This window comes from Gopherus flavomarginatus, chromosome 1 (assembly GCF_025201925.1).
Source record: "Gopherus flavomarginatus isolate rGopFla2 chromosome 1, rGopFla2.mat.asm, whole genome shotgun sequence".
In the NCBI taxonomy this organism is placed as follows: domain Eukaryota; kingdom Metazoa; phylum Chordata; order Testudines; family Testudinidae; genus Gopherus; species Gopherus flavomarginatus.
Window position 1 is genome coordinate 64,870,345 of NC_066617.1, and position 14,235 is coordinate 64,884,579.

At 47.1% G+C, this 14,235-nt stretch overlaps 1 protein-coding gene across 8 annotated transcripts in view; it reads left to right on the top strand.

The window, feature by feature from the left end:
- The window catches only part of MON2 (MON2 homolog, regulator of endosome-to-Golgi trafficking), a 195,161-nt gene that overhangs the window by 12,432 nt on the left and 168,494 nt on the right, over positions 1 to 14,235 (top strand). For all 8 annotated transcript variants that reach the window (XM_050923165.1, XM_050923129.1, XM_050923137.1 and 5 more), the window contains exon 2: positions 12,509 to 12,572. In XM_050923165.1, coding sequence (XP_050779122.1) covers positions 12,509 to 12,572 — 64 coding nt within the window. The remainder of the gene's footprint in view (positions 1 to 12,508; positions 12,573 to 14,235) is intronic.

Here is a 14,235-nt window from a genome sequence, read left to right on the forward strand (position 1 = left end):
TGTACGATCACCTACCAGCCCTGATAACTACAATTCTTACCCTGTGCACTCCACCCCCATTGCCCTGCAGCATAGTAATCCTGAAGTGCCGCAGACATTGAACAGTAATCCAAACAGGACATATTCAAACCTCTGAATGTACAGTCCACCACCCTAACCCTCCTGGCCTTTTATGTACTGTACTTTGAATAAAGGATTTTATGGCTTTTACAATACGTTTTATTATTGCAGGAAGTGGTAAATATTGTACCCCAAGGTAGAAAGGAGCACAGCAAAGGCACCAAACGTTACTGTTGGCTCTCAGCATCAAATTGCTCCCTTAAGGCATCCCTAATCCTTGAAGCCCTTTCCTGGGCCTCTCTAGTAGCCCTGCTCTCTAGCTGTGCAAATTCATCCTCTAGGCGTCGAACCTCGGAGGTCCATTCCTCACTGAATCTTTCACCCTTCCCTTCACAAATATTATGGAGGGTACAGCACGCGGATATAATAGCGGAGATGCTGCTTTCCCCCAAATCTAGCTTCCCATAAAGACACCTCCAGCGGGCTTTCAAATGGCCAAAAGCACACTCCACAGTCATTCTGCACCGGCTCAGCCTGTAGTTGAACCGGTCCTTGCTCCTGTCAAGCTTCCCTGTATACGGTTTCATGAGCCATGGCATTAAGGGGTAAGCGGGGTCTCCAAGGATCACAGTGGGCATTTCGACGTCCCCTACTGTGATCTTGCGGTCTGGGGAAAAAGTCCCGGCCCTCAGCTTCCTGAACAGGGCACTGTTCCGAAAGATGCGTGCATCGTGCACCTTTCCAGGCCATCCTGAGTAAATGTCAGTGAAACGCCCACGGTGATCCACAAGCGCTTGCAGAACCATGGAGAAATACCCCTTGCGATTAACGTACTCTGATGCCAGGTGGGGTGGTGACAGAATAGGAATATGCGTCCCATCTATTGCCCCTCCACAGTTAGGGAACCCCATTTCTGCAAAGCCATCCACAATGTCCTGCACGTTCCCCAGAGTCACAGTTCTTCTTAGCAGGGTGCGATTAATGGCTGTGCAAACTTGCATCAGCACCATTCCAACGGTGGACTTTCCCACTCCAAACTGGTTCGCCACCGATCGGTAGCTGTCTGGAGTTGCCAGCTTCCAGATTGCAATAGCCACCCGCTTCTCCACTGGCAGGGCAGCTCTCAATCTCATGTCCCTGCGCCTCAGGGTAGGGGCGATCTCAGCACACAGTCCCATGAAAGTGGCTTTTCTCATCCGAAAGTTCTGCAGCCACTGCTCGTCATCCCAGGCTTGCAGGACGATGTGATCCCACCACTGAGTGCTGGTTTCCCGAGCCCAAAGGCGCTGTTCCACGGTGCTGAGCATGTCTGTTACTGCCACAAGCAATTGAGTGTCTTGAGTGTCACGCGTTTCAATATCATCGTCTGACTCCTCACTGTCACTTTGCAGCTGAAGGAATAGCTCCACTGCCATGCGTGATGTGCTGGCAACATTCATCCGCAGGGTCCTCAGCAGCTCAGGCTCCATTTGTAACAGAAATCTCAGAAATCGCGCTGCAGACTCACAATGCCGCCAAAATGCTCAGAATGTGTAGCAAAGCACCACGGGGCATTGGAACAGGAAGCGGAAAGACCCGCACACTTCCTTCCCCTTCCCACAAGCCACAGCGCCAAAATGGGACGAGGTGCTCTGTGGGATAGCTGCCCACAATGCACCACTCCCAACAGCGCTGCAAGTGCTGCAAATGTGGCCACACTGCAGCGCTGGTAGCTGTCAGTGTGGCCACACTGCAGCGCTGGCCCTACACAGCTGTACGAACACAGCCGTAACTACCAGCGCTGCAAAACTGTAAGTGTAGCCATGGCCGAAAGCTGGTTTCAGAGTAGCAGCCGTGTTAATCTGTATCCGCAAAAAGAACAGGAGTACTTGTGGCACCTTAGAGACGAACAAATTTATTTCAGCATGAGCTTTCATGAGCTGCAGCTCACTTCTTCGAATGCATAGAATGGAACACACAAACAGGAAATATTTATACATACAGAGAACATGAAAAGGTGGAAGTATGCATACCAACAGAAAGAGTCTAATCAATTGAGATGAGCTATCATCAGCAGGAGAAAAAAAACTTTTGAAGTGATGATTAAGATGACCCATAGAAGGTGTGAGGAGAACTTAACATAAGGAAATAGATTCAGTTAGTGTAATGACTCAACCATTCCCAGTCTCTGTTTAGGCCTGAGTTAATTGTATCTAATTTGCATGTTAATTCGAGTTCAGCAGTCTCTTTGGAGTCTCTTTTTGAAGTTTTTTTGTTGCAGAATTGCCACCTTCAAATCTGTCACTGAGTGGTTAGAGAGGTTGAAGTGTTCGCCCACTGGTTTTTGAATGTTATGATTCCTGATATCAGATTTGTGTCCATTTATTTTTTGGCGTAGAGACTGTCCGGTTTGTCCAATGTACATGGCAGAGGGGCATTGCTGGCACATGATGGCATATATCTCATTGGTAGATGTGCAAGTGAACGAGCCCCTGATGGCATGGCTGATGTGATTAGGTCCTATGATAGTGTCACTTGAATGGATATGTGGACAGAACTGGCATCGAGCTTTGTTGCATGGATAGGTTCCTGGGTTAGTGTTTATGTTGTATGGTGTGCAGTTGCTGGTGAGTATTTGCTTCTGGTTGGGAGGCTGTCTATAAGCGAGGACTGGCGTGTCTCCCAAGATCTGTGAGAGTGAGGGATCATCTTTAAGGATAGGTTGTAGACTTTGATGATGCGCTGGAGAGGTATTAGTTGGGGGCTGTAGGTGATGTTTTCTTTGTTGGGCCTGTTCTGTAGTAGGTGGCTTCTGGGTACTCTTCTAGCTCTGTAAATATCTCCTGTCTGTGTGTTTCAGACACACAGAAGAAGTGAGCTATAGCTCACGAAAGCTCATGCTGAAATAAATTTGTTAGTCTCTAAGGTGCCACAAGTACTCCTGTTCTTTAAACTAAAGCTGTGCATCATGGTGCATACAGTCAATAAGACATACTTTGATCAAAAATAATCTTTTATTTTTAAAAAGAAACAAGCAATGATGCTTTAAAATTAGTTTTATTTGTAAACATATTGGATATATATAAAATAATTATAGATAGCAAAGTCATAGCTAGCAAAATATTAATTTCTTTCCTACTAATAGGACACATACTCATAAATTGGAATTTTAAAGCACTAGGAACTTAATTTTTTGTAAACTTTTAGTACATAGTTAGTTTTTCAATAAAATAGTCACCTATCAATATTCTTTTGTTTGTCACATGTAGTAACAATATAAATGTAGACTGTTTGCTTAGTTTGAGCATTGTTTAGTTTTTTTAAATGATCTAATTTACTATATTTCTGTGAATTGGAAAAACAAAGTGTTCTGATATTAAGAATGGAGTAAAACATCTTGCTTTGGTCTCAACAATATCTAGTTGTTTTCATCTAGTTTTATTCTGAAATATCTTTTATTTTTATACAAACATTGCAGAACTGTGTAGCCAGTTCAGGGGCATTACACTATAATGTTGTTTATTCCATTCTCCCAGCAAAGTATGGTAGCATCTGTGAACATCTTATATCCACGGGAAGATTTCATTTTTCTTTGATTTAAATTGAGTTTGTCACTGCTGGCAGGAAAGAAATCAATTTCCAGAAGATGTGATGAGGTTTAGTTTGAAGATAATTGAAGTCAGACTGTGACAAGTAAATCCTTCATATTAATTAATAGAAACAATCTGATATGGCAAGGTACTCCTAATTAGCCTAGCTTTTAGAACTGTAGCAGAACAGAGATGACTTCCTGAAAAATGTAAACATTTCAGCAAATGAAGTTAAGATAGTTAAAATAAATAAGAGAGACATCCAATGCTCTGCAGTTTAAACCATTCCAAGACACTATATCTGCACATCGGTTTATGGTTATTACTGTACGTCAGTTCAGGTATGAGTTTTTGAAGTATAGGAAAGTGATGTTCAGTGAACCTTATTTTCATTCCCAAAACTTTCAGGAATAAATTGAAATTTAACAAAGTAAAAGGCTTGATGCATAGTTCTACCATTTCCTTACCTGGATTTAATTGACAAAATTTGTAGAAAGCTAAAGACATGTATTTAGAATTTAGGTTTACTCTGAGAAATAAAATACACACAGTTATATGAAGGTTTGCAGTAATATTATTGAATTACTTACAGTGACTCTCAAATTTACACTGTCATATTTAAAAAAAAATCACACTTCAGCCCCAGTCCTGCTGAAGGCCTTGGACCCTTCCCCCCTTGGGCAAAAGCCAGAGGTGATGCATGGGAGGGGCATGTAAAATCACGCCCCCTCCCCATTTTTGCTAGTGTTTGCTGGCCCCACTCAGTCACATGATGCTGCTGGGGCCCCTCCCTGCATGGCAGCTGCTGGAGCTGGCAAGCTGGGAGCTGCAGGAGAACACCTGCTTTTGCTGCTGCCTCTCCCCATGGAGCTAAAGCAGTATCTTCTCCCTGCAGTTCACAGCTGTTTGCTGTTGCTTCTCAACATGGAGCTAATACCTGGGAGCTTCAGGGAGGAGCTGCTGAAGGTGAGAGGGGAAGGTGTTCCTGTGGGAGCATGACTCAAACTGTGGGGGATGGCAAACCTTTACATTGTGCTCCCCTCCCTTCCTCTCCCCCCCCCGCTCCGCCCAAGCAGGCACCAGTCATCTCTGGCAGAAGCTCCTAGACCCCCACCACAGGGCAGTAACCCTGAGCTCTCCAGCCCTCAAGACTGGTAGGCGGAGAATGGGGAGGGCATGGGGGGATTCCGCAAGCTGCATTTTGACTATAAAATTGCTACATGCAGCTAACGAGCCGTGGTTTGTCCATCCATGTACTATATCTGTAAACATTTTATTTAAGCAATTATATAGCTTAATATACATTTATTCAGATTAATTTGTACACTTTTTATTATGTAATAAAATAGTGAATAATGCATTCCTTATTTTCTAGATTTTTTTTTTACCTGTAATTTGTCACAAGGTGTGTTTGTATGGAACTGGAATTAAATTAAAAATGCACAAACAATTTGAATTTTTTTTTAAAGAAATCTACCTTGTGTGCTGGATACATAAGGGGGAAAAGGATTAATCAAAATATGATTTGTATTTAAAACTGGTGTTTTTAAACAAAGGAAGTATTATCTGTAATTTAGTGAATTGAACTGATTATTTCTGATCAGTATGTCCTTCAAGACTTTAGAAGTAGTAGATCTCATCCTCTCACACCTAGTGTTTATGGATAGATTGAAAGAGGGGAAAAAAAAACACGCTTTCCTGCTTTTTCAGCTGCCAGTTGTTTTCTCAACTTTAAATGAACTAGTTGTTGAACTGAACTAGTTGAATAAACTGAAATGAAGAAAATATTTTCTCTGCACCCGCAAAAGACTATCAAAAGCTGGTTTACAGCTTCAGCAAATTCTGGTTCTTCTTCGAGTGATTGCTCATATCCATTCCAGTTAGGTGTGCGCGCGCCGCTTGCATGTTCATCGGAAGATTTTTACCCTAGCAACACTCGGTGGGTCGGCTGGGCGCCCCCTGGAGTGGTGCCACCATTGTCCCGGATATATACCCCAGCCGCCCCTCATTTCCTTCTTACCGCCCGTGTCGGTCCTTGGAACAGTGAAGCACGACTTAGCTGATCTCTACCTCCCTAGCTTCTCGTAGTTCTTTCAACATTCTTGTGTATATAGTTCAACTTTCTATATTTCTGCTTAGTTTTATTAGTTCTTTAACGTAGTTATTGTATATAGTTAAGAGGGGTTGGGGATTAGCCCTTTCTCTTCACCCGATGCCGGGACCAATGCCCGGTTTACTGGGTTTCAAACCCTGCTTGGCTTGTCGCAAGCCGATGCCGACAGGAGATCCTCACGACTCCTGCCTTAAGTGCCTGGGGGAATCCCACCTTGCAGACAAGTGCCGCATCTGCAAGGCCTTCAAGCCGCGGACGAAAAAGGAGGAGGACTTTCATCTCAAACAGCTCCTAATGGAGACAGCCCTTACTCCTCCGACCTCGGCACTGAGCGCCGGACAGTCTGCACCGGGGAGAAGTGCATCTTCAGCACCGGAGCGCACTGGCACCGCAAAGGCCCCTCGGCACCAACCGTTGCCGGCCCAGAAGCCTGCCCGGCACTGCTCTCTCTCCCCGCGGGTCAAGAGGCACAAGACTCCTACGACTCCCGTGCCTACATCGCAGTCAGAGCACCCGCCAAAGTCGGACCGCCCGGCACCGACAACTGCTGTGGCACCGACAGCTTCAGCGCCGTTGATTCCGGCCTTGCAAGAGCCGTCGAGTCCGGTGCCTGACAGCTCCCTGGCATGCGCCGTGGTTGAGCTTATTATTCCCTCCACGCCGGAGACATTCTCTACACCAAGGGAGCTGACTGCCCTGACAGAGCCTGCGCTGCCTCAACCCCCGGCACCGCCGGTGCGGGTTATCCAATCAGTAGGCAAGCCTGTCCTGCTGAGACCATCCTCGCTCGGCACTGCGGAAAGGCACCCGTCACGATCGAGGTCCCGCCGGCGTTCTTAGTCCTGTCACCGATCCCGGTCCTGACGCCACTTGCAGTCCCGGTACCGCTCTCCATCTCGGTACCGGTCATACTCGCAGCATCGTTCGAGATCGCGCTCGCCGACCCGCTACTCTCAGCACCGATCCAGCTCCCAGCACCGTTCATGGCACCGCACCTCTCGCAATCGCTCTCGACTTAGAGCTTCGAGGCCTGGTTGACCTCCCGGCACTGCTCCGGTCGCAGGTCCCGGTCTCATTCCCAGTACCGGTATGGCACCCGGTACCGTTCTCCAGTGCCGCATGGAAATGGATCAACCAGACGCAGAGACCCTTCCCAAGTGGTTTCAGCTCCTCCGTGGCCGTCTTGCAATACATCGGTATCATCACATGCGGACAGTGCCTCCTACGCACACGACCGTGATTCGGATACTCACAGCTGAGTCTTCCAAGAGACCCACGGCCCAGACCAGGAACCTCATTAGTGGTCCTTCTGGACACCTTGGGCATATCACCAAGCCCAAGGTGGACCCGCAGTGACATCACGCTCCGTTCCATCAGAACACCGGGTGCCAGAGACCACTGTCAGCCGCCCCCCTCCTGCGTGTACGGAGGAATCTTCCATCCATGCACCGGACCCTCAGGTCCCACTGGTCCCGGACGTTCCCCATGATCAGGAGACCATACAGGACCCACTCGTCCTGGGCCTTTTGTCTTCCTCTTCCCTGGATGAAGCGGTAGTGGGGACATCTTCATCAAGCCCGCCTCCAATTGACCTCAGGGCAAACCAGGACCTCCTGAGGTGCGTCGCCCTGAATATAAACCTCCAGGTGGAGGAGGTTCCAGAGGTTGAGGACCCCGTGGTAGATATATTGTCGGCGGATGCACCAACTCGAGTGGCCTTACCGTTCGTTCGATCGATTCAAGCTAAGGCAGATACCATCTGGCAATCTCTGGCATCTATTCTGCCCACAGCCAGAGGAGTGGAACGGAAGTACATGGTGCCCTCTAAGGAGTACAAGTACTTATATGTGCACCCTGCTCACTGGTCGTACAGTCCGTAAATGAATGGGAGCACCATGGCCAGCAAGCCCCTACCCCAAAATCTAAGGAGGCTAGGCGCATGGATTTGTTGGGCCGTAAAATCTACTCCGCGGGAGGCCTCTAACTCAGAGTGGCCAACCAGCAAGCCCTACTTAGCAGGTATAATTACAACACCTGGGAGGCAGTAGGGAAATTCACAGAGCTGGTCCCACAAGACTCCCGCCAAGAATTTAAGGCACTATTGGAGGAAGGAAGGAAGGTGGCAAGAACTTCTCTCCAGGCCTCACTGGACGCTGCAGATTCGGCAGCCAGAACTGTGGCCTCTGGAATCGCCATGAGGCGTATATCATAGCTTCAGGTGTCAAGCCTGCCACCTGAACTTCAGCACATTATCCAAGACTTGCCATTTGATTGCCAGGGTCTATTCTCCGAGAAGACGGACCCTAGGCTACAGAGTCTGAAAGATAATGGGGTGATTATGCGTTCGCTCGGAATGCATACACCACAGACTCAGCTAAGATCCTTCCGCAATGCCCTTACCCACCGCCTAGACCAAGACAGGACTTTGGCAGGAGGCGAGGCCGAGGCAACCGCAGACGTCGGTCTGGACCTCAAGGCGGTCAGAATAACGGTCCCTCCAAGTCAACGATGGGATCCAAACCGAACTTTTGAAGGTGCGCCCGAGGGCGGTGTACCAGTTGTCTCCCAGGATCCTTTTCAGTTTTACGACTGCCTTTCCCCTTTCCTCCCTACGTGGACCCAGTTAACCTCGGATCGCTGGGTCTGACGCACAGTAGAATTCGGAAACCACCTGCAGTTTATTTCACTCCCTCCCAACCCCCCTCCTTGTCCCTCTTCAGAGACCCATCTCACGAGCAATTCCTCTTGCAAGAGGTACGGACGCTCCTTGCCATGGGAGCTATAGAGGAGGTACTGAAGGACTTAAGGGGCAAGGGGTTCTAGTCCCGGTATTTCCTAATCCCCAAGGCGAAAGGAGGCCTCAGGCCTCTCCTAGACCTGCGGGGACTGAACAAGTTCATGAAAAAGTTGAAGTTCCGCATGGTATCCCTGGGGACAATCATCCCATCCTTGGATCCCGGAGACTGGTATGCCACCCTCGACATGAAGGACGCATATTTCCACATTGCCATTTACCCTGTGCACAGACGGTACCTCCGGTTTGTGGTCAACCATCAGCATTTTCAGTTTACGGTCCTTCCATTTGGTCTCTCTACAGCCCCTCAGCTATTCACGAAGTGCATGGCTGTAGTCGCTACCTCCCTCCGTCGTCGTCGAATACATGTCTTCCCATACCTCGACGATTGGCTCATTCGGGGGACCTCTGAGGCCCAAGTCACCAGTCATGTGGGCGTCGTCAAGGACCTCTTCATGTGACACGGCCTGATGATCAACCTAGAGAAATCTACTCTAGTGCCCACACAAAGAATAGAGTTCATTGGGGCCATCCTGGACTCCAATCTCGCAAGGGCCAGTTTACCACGACCCCGATTTCAGGCAATAGTATCAATTATACAAAGCCTTCAAAACTTCCCGACAACTTCGGCTCGCACTTGTCTTGGCCTTCTCGGTCACATGGCTGCCTGCACGTTCGTGACCAAGCACGCCAGACTACGTCTGCGTCCCCTTCAAACTTGGCCCGCCTCGGTTTACCGCCCAGGCAGGGATGCCATAGATGTAGTCACCATTCCCCCGAGCATCCTAGGCTCCCTTGACTGGTGGCTGACGCCCTCCCTGGTGTGTGCAGGACTGCCGTTCCATCTGCCACAGCCCTCCATGTCCCTAACGATGGAAGCATCTTCTCTCGGCTGGGGTGCTCACCTCGGACATCTTCGCACTCAAGGCCTTTGGTCGTCTCAGGAGCTGGCGTTACACATAAATGTCCGAGAACTAAGAGCAGTCCGCTTGGCATGCCAGGCGTTCCAGCAACATCTTCAGGGCCGTTGTGTCTCAGTGTTTACAGACAACACAACAGTCATGTACTACATAAACAAGCAGGGAGGGACACGATCCTCCCCCCTTTGTCGGGAGGTGATCCAACTATGGGACTTTTGCATAGCCCACTTGATAGACTTGGTAGCGTCCTTTCTCCCAGGAGTTCAGAACACTCTGGCAGATCAACTCAGCAGATCCTTCCTGTCTCACGAGTGGTCAATTCATCTGGACATTATGCATTCTGTCTTCCGGAAGTGCGGATTTCCCCACATAGACCTCTTCGCTTCCTGTGAGAACAGGAAATGCCAGAGGTTCTGCTCCTTCCAAGGTCTCTCCCCGGGTTCGATCTCGGACACCTTACTGATTCCGTGGAAGAGCCAACTACTTTACGCCTTCCCACCATTCCCGTTGGTTCACAAGGTCCTACTAAAGCTCGGCAGGGACAGAGCTCGCCTGATCATGATCGCCCCTGCATGGCCCAGGCAACACTGGTACACCATGTTGCTTGGCCTGTCGATAGCCAACCCAATCACCCTGCTTCGTCATCCAGACCTGATAACTCAGGACCACGGCAGTCTTCACCACCCAGACCTGCAGTCCCTTCACCTCACGGCATGGCTCCTGTGTGGTTAACTCAATCAGAGTTACAGTGCTCTGCCCCAGTTCAACAAGTACTCCTGGGTAGCAGAAAACCTTCCGCTCAGTCTACGTATCTGGTCAAGTGGAAGCCTTTCTCCTGCTGGTGCGAAACGCAAAAGGTTACTCCCACCGAGGTCTCGATCCCCACCATCCTGGACTACCTCTGGTCTCTCAAACAGCAGGGCCTAGCGGTATCATCATTGAGGGTGCATTTGGCGGCCATTTCTACCTTCAACCCAGGAGACAGTGGCCGCTCTGTGTTTTCACACCTTATGGTCTCCAGGTTCCTCAAGGGCTTGGAGCACCTATACCCCCAAGTACGCCGCCCTGCCCCTACCTGGGACATCAGCCTAGTCTTAAACACACTTATGTTTCCACCATTCGAGCCATTGGCAACTTGCTCCTATACCTGTCCTGGAAGACAGTTTTCCTCGTAGCCATTACATCGGCCAGGCGAGTCTCCGAGCTTCGGGCGCTCACGGTGGACCCACCATATACTGTCTTTCACAAGGACAAGGTGCAGTTGCAACCACACCCAGCGTTCCTCCCTAAAGTGGTATTGGCCTTCCATACGAATCAGAACATCTTCCTTCCGGTCTTCTTCCCGATGCCGCACTCATCTCTACGGGAACAACAATTGCACGCCCTAGATGTCCGTAGGGTGCTCGCATTTTAGGATGAAGGGATGAAGCCCTTTCGTAAATTGCCCCAACTCTTCGTTGCAGTGGCTGACCGAATGAAGGGCCTGCTTGTCTCCTCCCAGAGGATCTCCTTTTAGGTGACGGCGTGCATCCGCACTTGCTATGACTTGGAATATGTTCCCTCGGGCCATCTCACCGCACAGTCCACCAGGGTTCAGGCTTCATCTGCTGCCTTCCTGGCTCATGTACCAATCCAGGAAATATGTCGTGCAACTACCTGGTCCTCGGTCCACACCTTTGCTTCGCATTATGCTCAGGTTCAAAAAGGCTAGAGATGATGCAGCCTTTGGCTCAGCAGTTTTGCATTCTGCCACAGCTCACTCCGACCTCATCGCCTGGGTAAGACTTGGGAATCACCTAACTGGAATGGATATGAGCAATCACTCGAAGAAGAAAAGACGGTTATTCACCTTTGTAACTGTTGTTCTTTCAGATGTGTTGCTCATATCCATTCCAAACCCGCCCTCCTTCCCCACTGTCGGAGTAGCTGGCAAGAAGGAACTGAGGGGCGGTTGGGTTGGCAGGGGTATATATCCGGGACCATGGCGGCACCACTCCAGGGGGCGCCCAGCCGACCCACTGAGTGTTGCTAGGGTAAAAATCTTCCGACGAACGTGCACGTGGCACGTGCACACCTAACTGGGATGGATATGAGCAACACATCTCGAAGAACAACAGTTACAAAGGTGAGTAACCGTCTTTTCTAGTGCTTAGTTAATGGTGTCCATGAGTTCATTGGTTTAACTTTAAAACTTTGGCAGCAAACGTATTGTTTAATATTAATTGAATTTAAATGCTTGTAATAGATTATAATAAATGTAAGCCTTAACACAACTTGTTATAATTTCGTATTTTAAATGCATGTATTTTTTAAAAGATGTTTGTTAGATTATTACATTAAACTAAAATGTATATTGAATTCAAGATGAAAAATAGTAGTCTAATTTGATGAAGTATCTCTTGTAGATTAGTTTTGATATTAAGTTCAGCAGAAATCACCATTTCAGAATGTTTTCATATACACTTCCCTCCGATCTTGTAACTATGTTGCATGGTTGTTTTGGGGTTAAAGCTGGAAGTTTTGTCAGCTGATTCAAATTGGACAACAGCCAGTTTTTCTCCTTGCTTCAGCTACTGCATCTGAGAGCAGTGGACAGGTGTGTTACCTGAATACTACTGCTAAAATAATCTGTGAAAAAAATGGTGATGTTTATATTATTAGGCTTTATGAGTCAGTGTTTCAGCTGAGATAAATGGGTGCAATTCATACATCATAGCAATTGTCATGCTGTTCAAAGACTTGGGAAGTCTACATTGTACAGGTTTTGTGTTTGGCAGAGATTATCTTCATAACCATGAACACCAGAAAAGTAATTCACTTTCTTCTTAAAAGTTGAAGTTCTTGATCACAATTGTGTGGAAAGAGATGGAGATTGCGGCTGCAGAAAGCACAAAGCCCTCACTGTCAGATTGGTTGTACATACTGAGAATACAACAAAACTGCACTGATGTTTGTACTGTTAAAATTTTCATTAACCATAGATAACTTCTTTCTTTTCAGATAATGTAGATGTAAACTAGGTGCTGAACTAATTGTTATCTCTTGCTTATAGGCTGCTGAATCAGGAATAATAAAAGTTAAAACGATAGCTGCAAGAAACACCGATATTTTGGCAGGTAATTATATACAGTAACAATACAATTGGGAGATGCATTTGGGTGACCAAAAGCAAAACATTTTTAAAGATGTTTCAGATACGTACAATCATCTTTCAGGTTTTTAACACATGAATCAGTAATATGCTATTGTTTGGGGCACAGCAAAAGAAACAACACAATAATGTTGGAATATCTTGTAGAATATTTGCATTTCCTTCTGTTACTCTATTTGTGTCAGTAAAGGGCTCAAAATTTTCTACGCTTGGGATTCTGCGCCAAAAAATTAAAAATTCTGCAAAATTATGCATATTTTGTTAAAATGATGCAATATAATCACACTGGTTTCAGTTGTTTTGGTAACTTATTTATACTTCAGTACAGTAAAAAGTCAAACTATTCAGCATTTCCTAAACACATGAAAATTAAATTACAAACATTTGGTAACTAATATCCTGCATTCCAGTTATAATTCTGGATTTTCATTTAAACTTCATTACAGAACACCAGACAGAAGAAGAAGAAGGGGGGGGGGGAAAGTAGAATGTCGTTTAAAATTGCTCAGACTTCCACACGTGAAAATCATACAGTTTTGCTAATCATTGTCCTGGACCTGGCTTGGAGCTTTGGGAAGTGTTTGGTTCTGATTGTCCTGACATTTTATTGACTGCTTGGTAAACGTTTCATTTGCCCTCAAAGTCCTTTTTTTTTTAAATCCTGAGCTGTAATCTAACCCCACTGTGCCACTTCGGCACAGAAAAAGGGAGGAAAGCACATAAATCTTCCTAGCTGATTCCCTTACTGTCATTTATAAGGCTTTACCTGACTCTGGCAATGTAGAGGCCTTAAAACTTTTACAGGTTTTATGCTCCTAGGGGAACTGACTGAGAATGGGAACAGTTATCTAACAATAGGAACATTAACAATGTTACTAGACAGGCAGGCAGCTACATTTCTGACTCAGAGAATGAGATCAATTAAGTAGCAGGCAGGCTGCTACGCTTCTGCCTCCAGCATAATAAAAAGCTCTACAGCTCCACGCCCTGCGAGCCACAGTAGCAAGCGAGAGGAACAGAGTCTCTCTTGCTTGTTGGCACACATGCACGCCCAGCCTTGCACCCTGACTGTGATCAATGTCTCCTACGCCCAGCCACTTCCCTCCCCCCTCCCGCCCGGCAGTGATTTGAGGCTCTGAGGCTGATCCAGGAATACTGGAACAGATATGCTGCTGGGAAAGAGGTGCATGTCCCCCGCAGATTTCTTTTGCATTTTTCTGAGTGAGGGGCACAGATATGTGGACCATGTGAGGGTGCACAATTCGGTCAGGGATAATTTTCAGTGGTTTTTCTACTGAACTGTTTGAGCAGAGAAAAGTAACAAATATTAACAACTCTTCTCAGGACTCTCAATATCTCTTGCTCACTGTGCGTGTTCATCTCACCAGTTGTTGCCCAGGGAATTGTACAATATGCCTATCTATCTAATGAGTCTTGCCTGTGGAAACTACAGTACCCAGCAGCCAGTGCTTCATCTTAATCTGGATAGAGGTTGCTCATATTGAGATGCAGTATAGCTTTTTGGGACTGGAAATCCCTGCGGGCTGCAACCGTGCATCTTAAAATGATCTGCCCAGCTTTCTGCAACTTTATTAAATTGCATGTAATCTGTTGGTTTCTTGCATGTT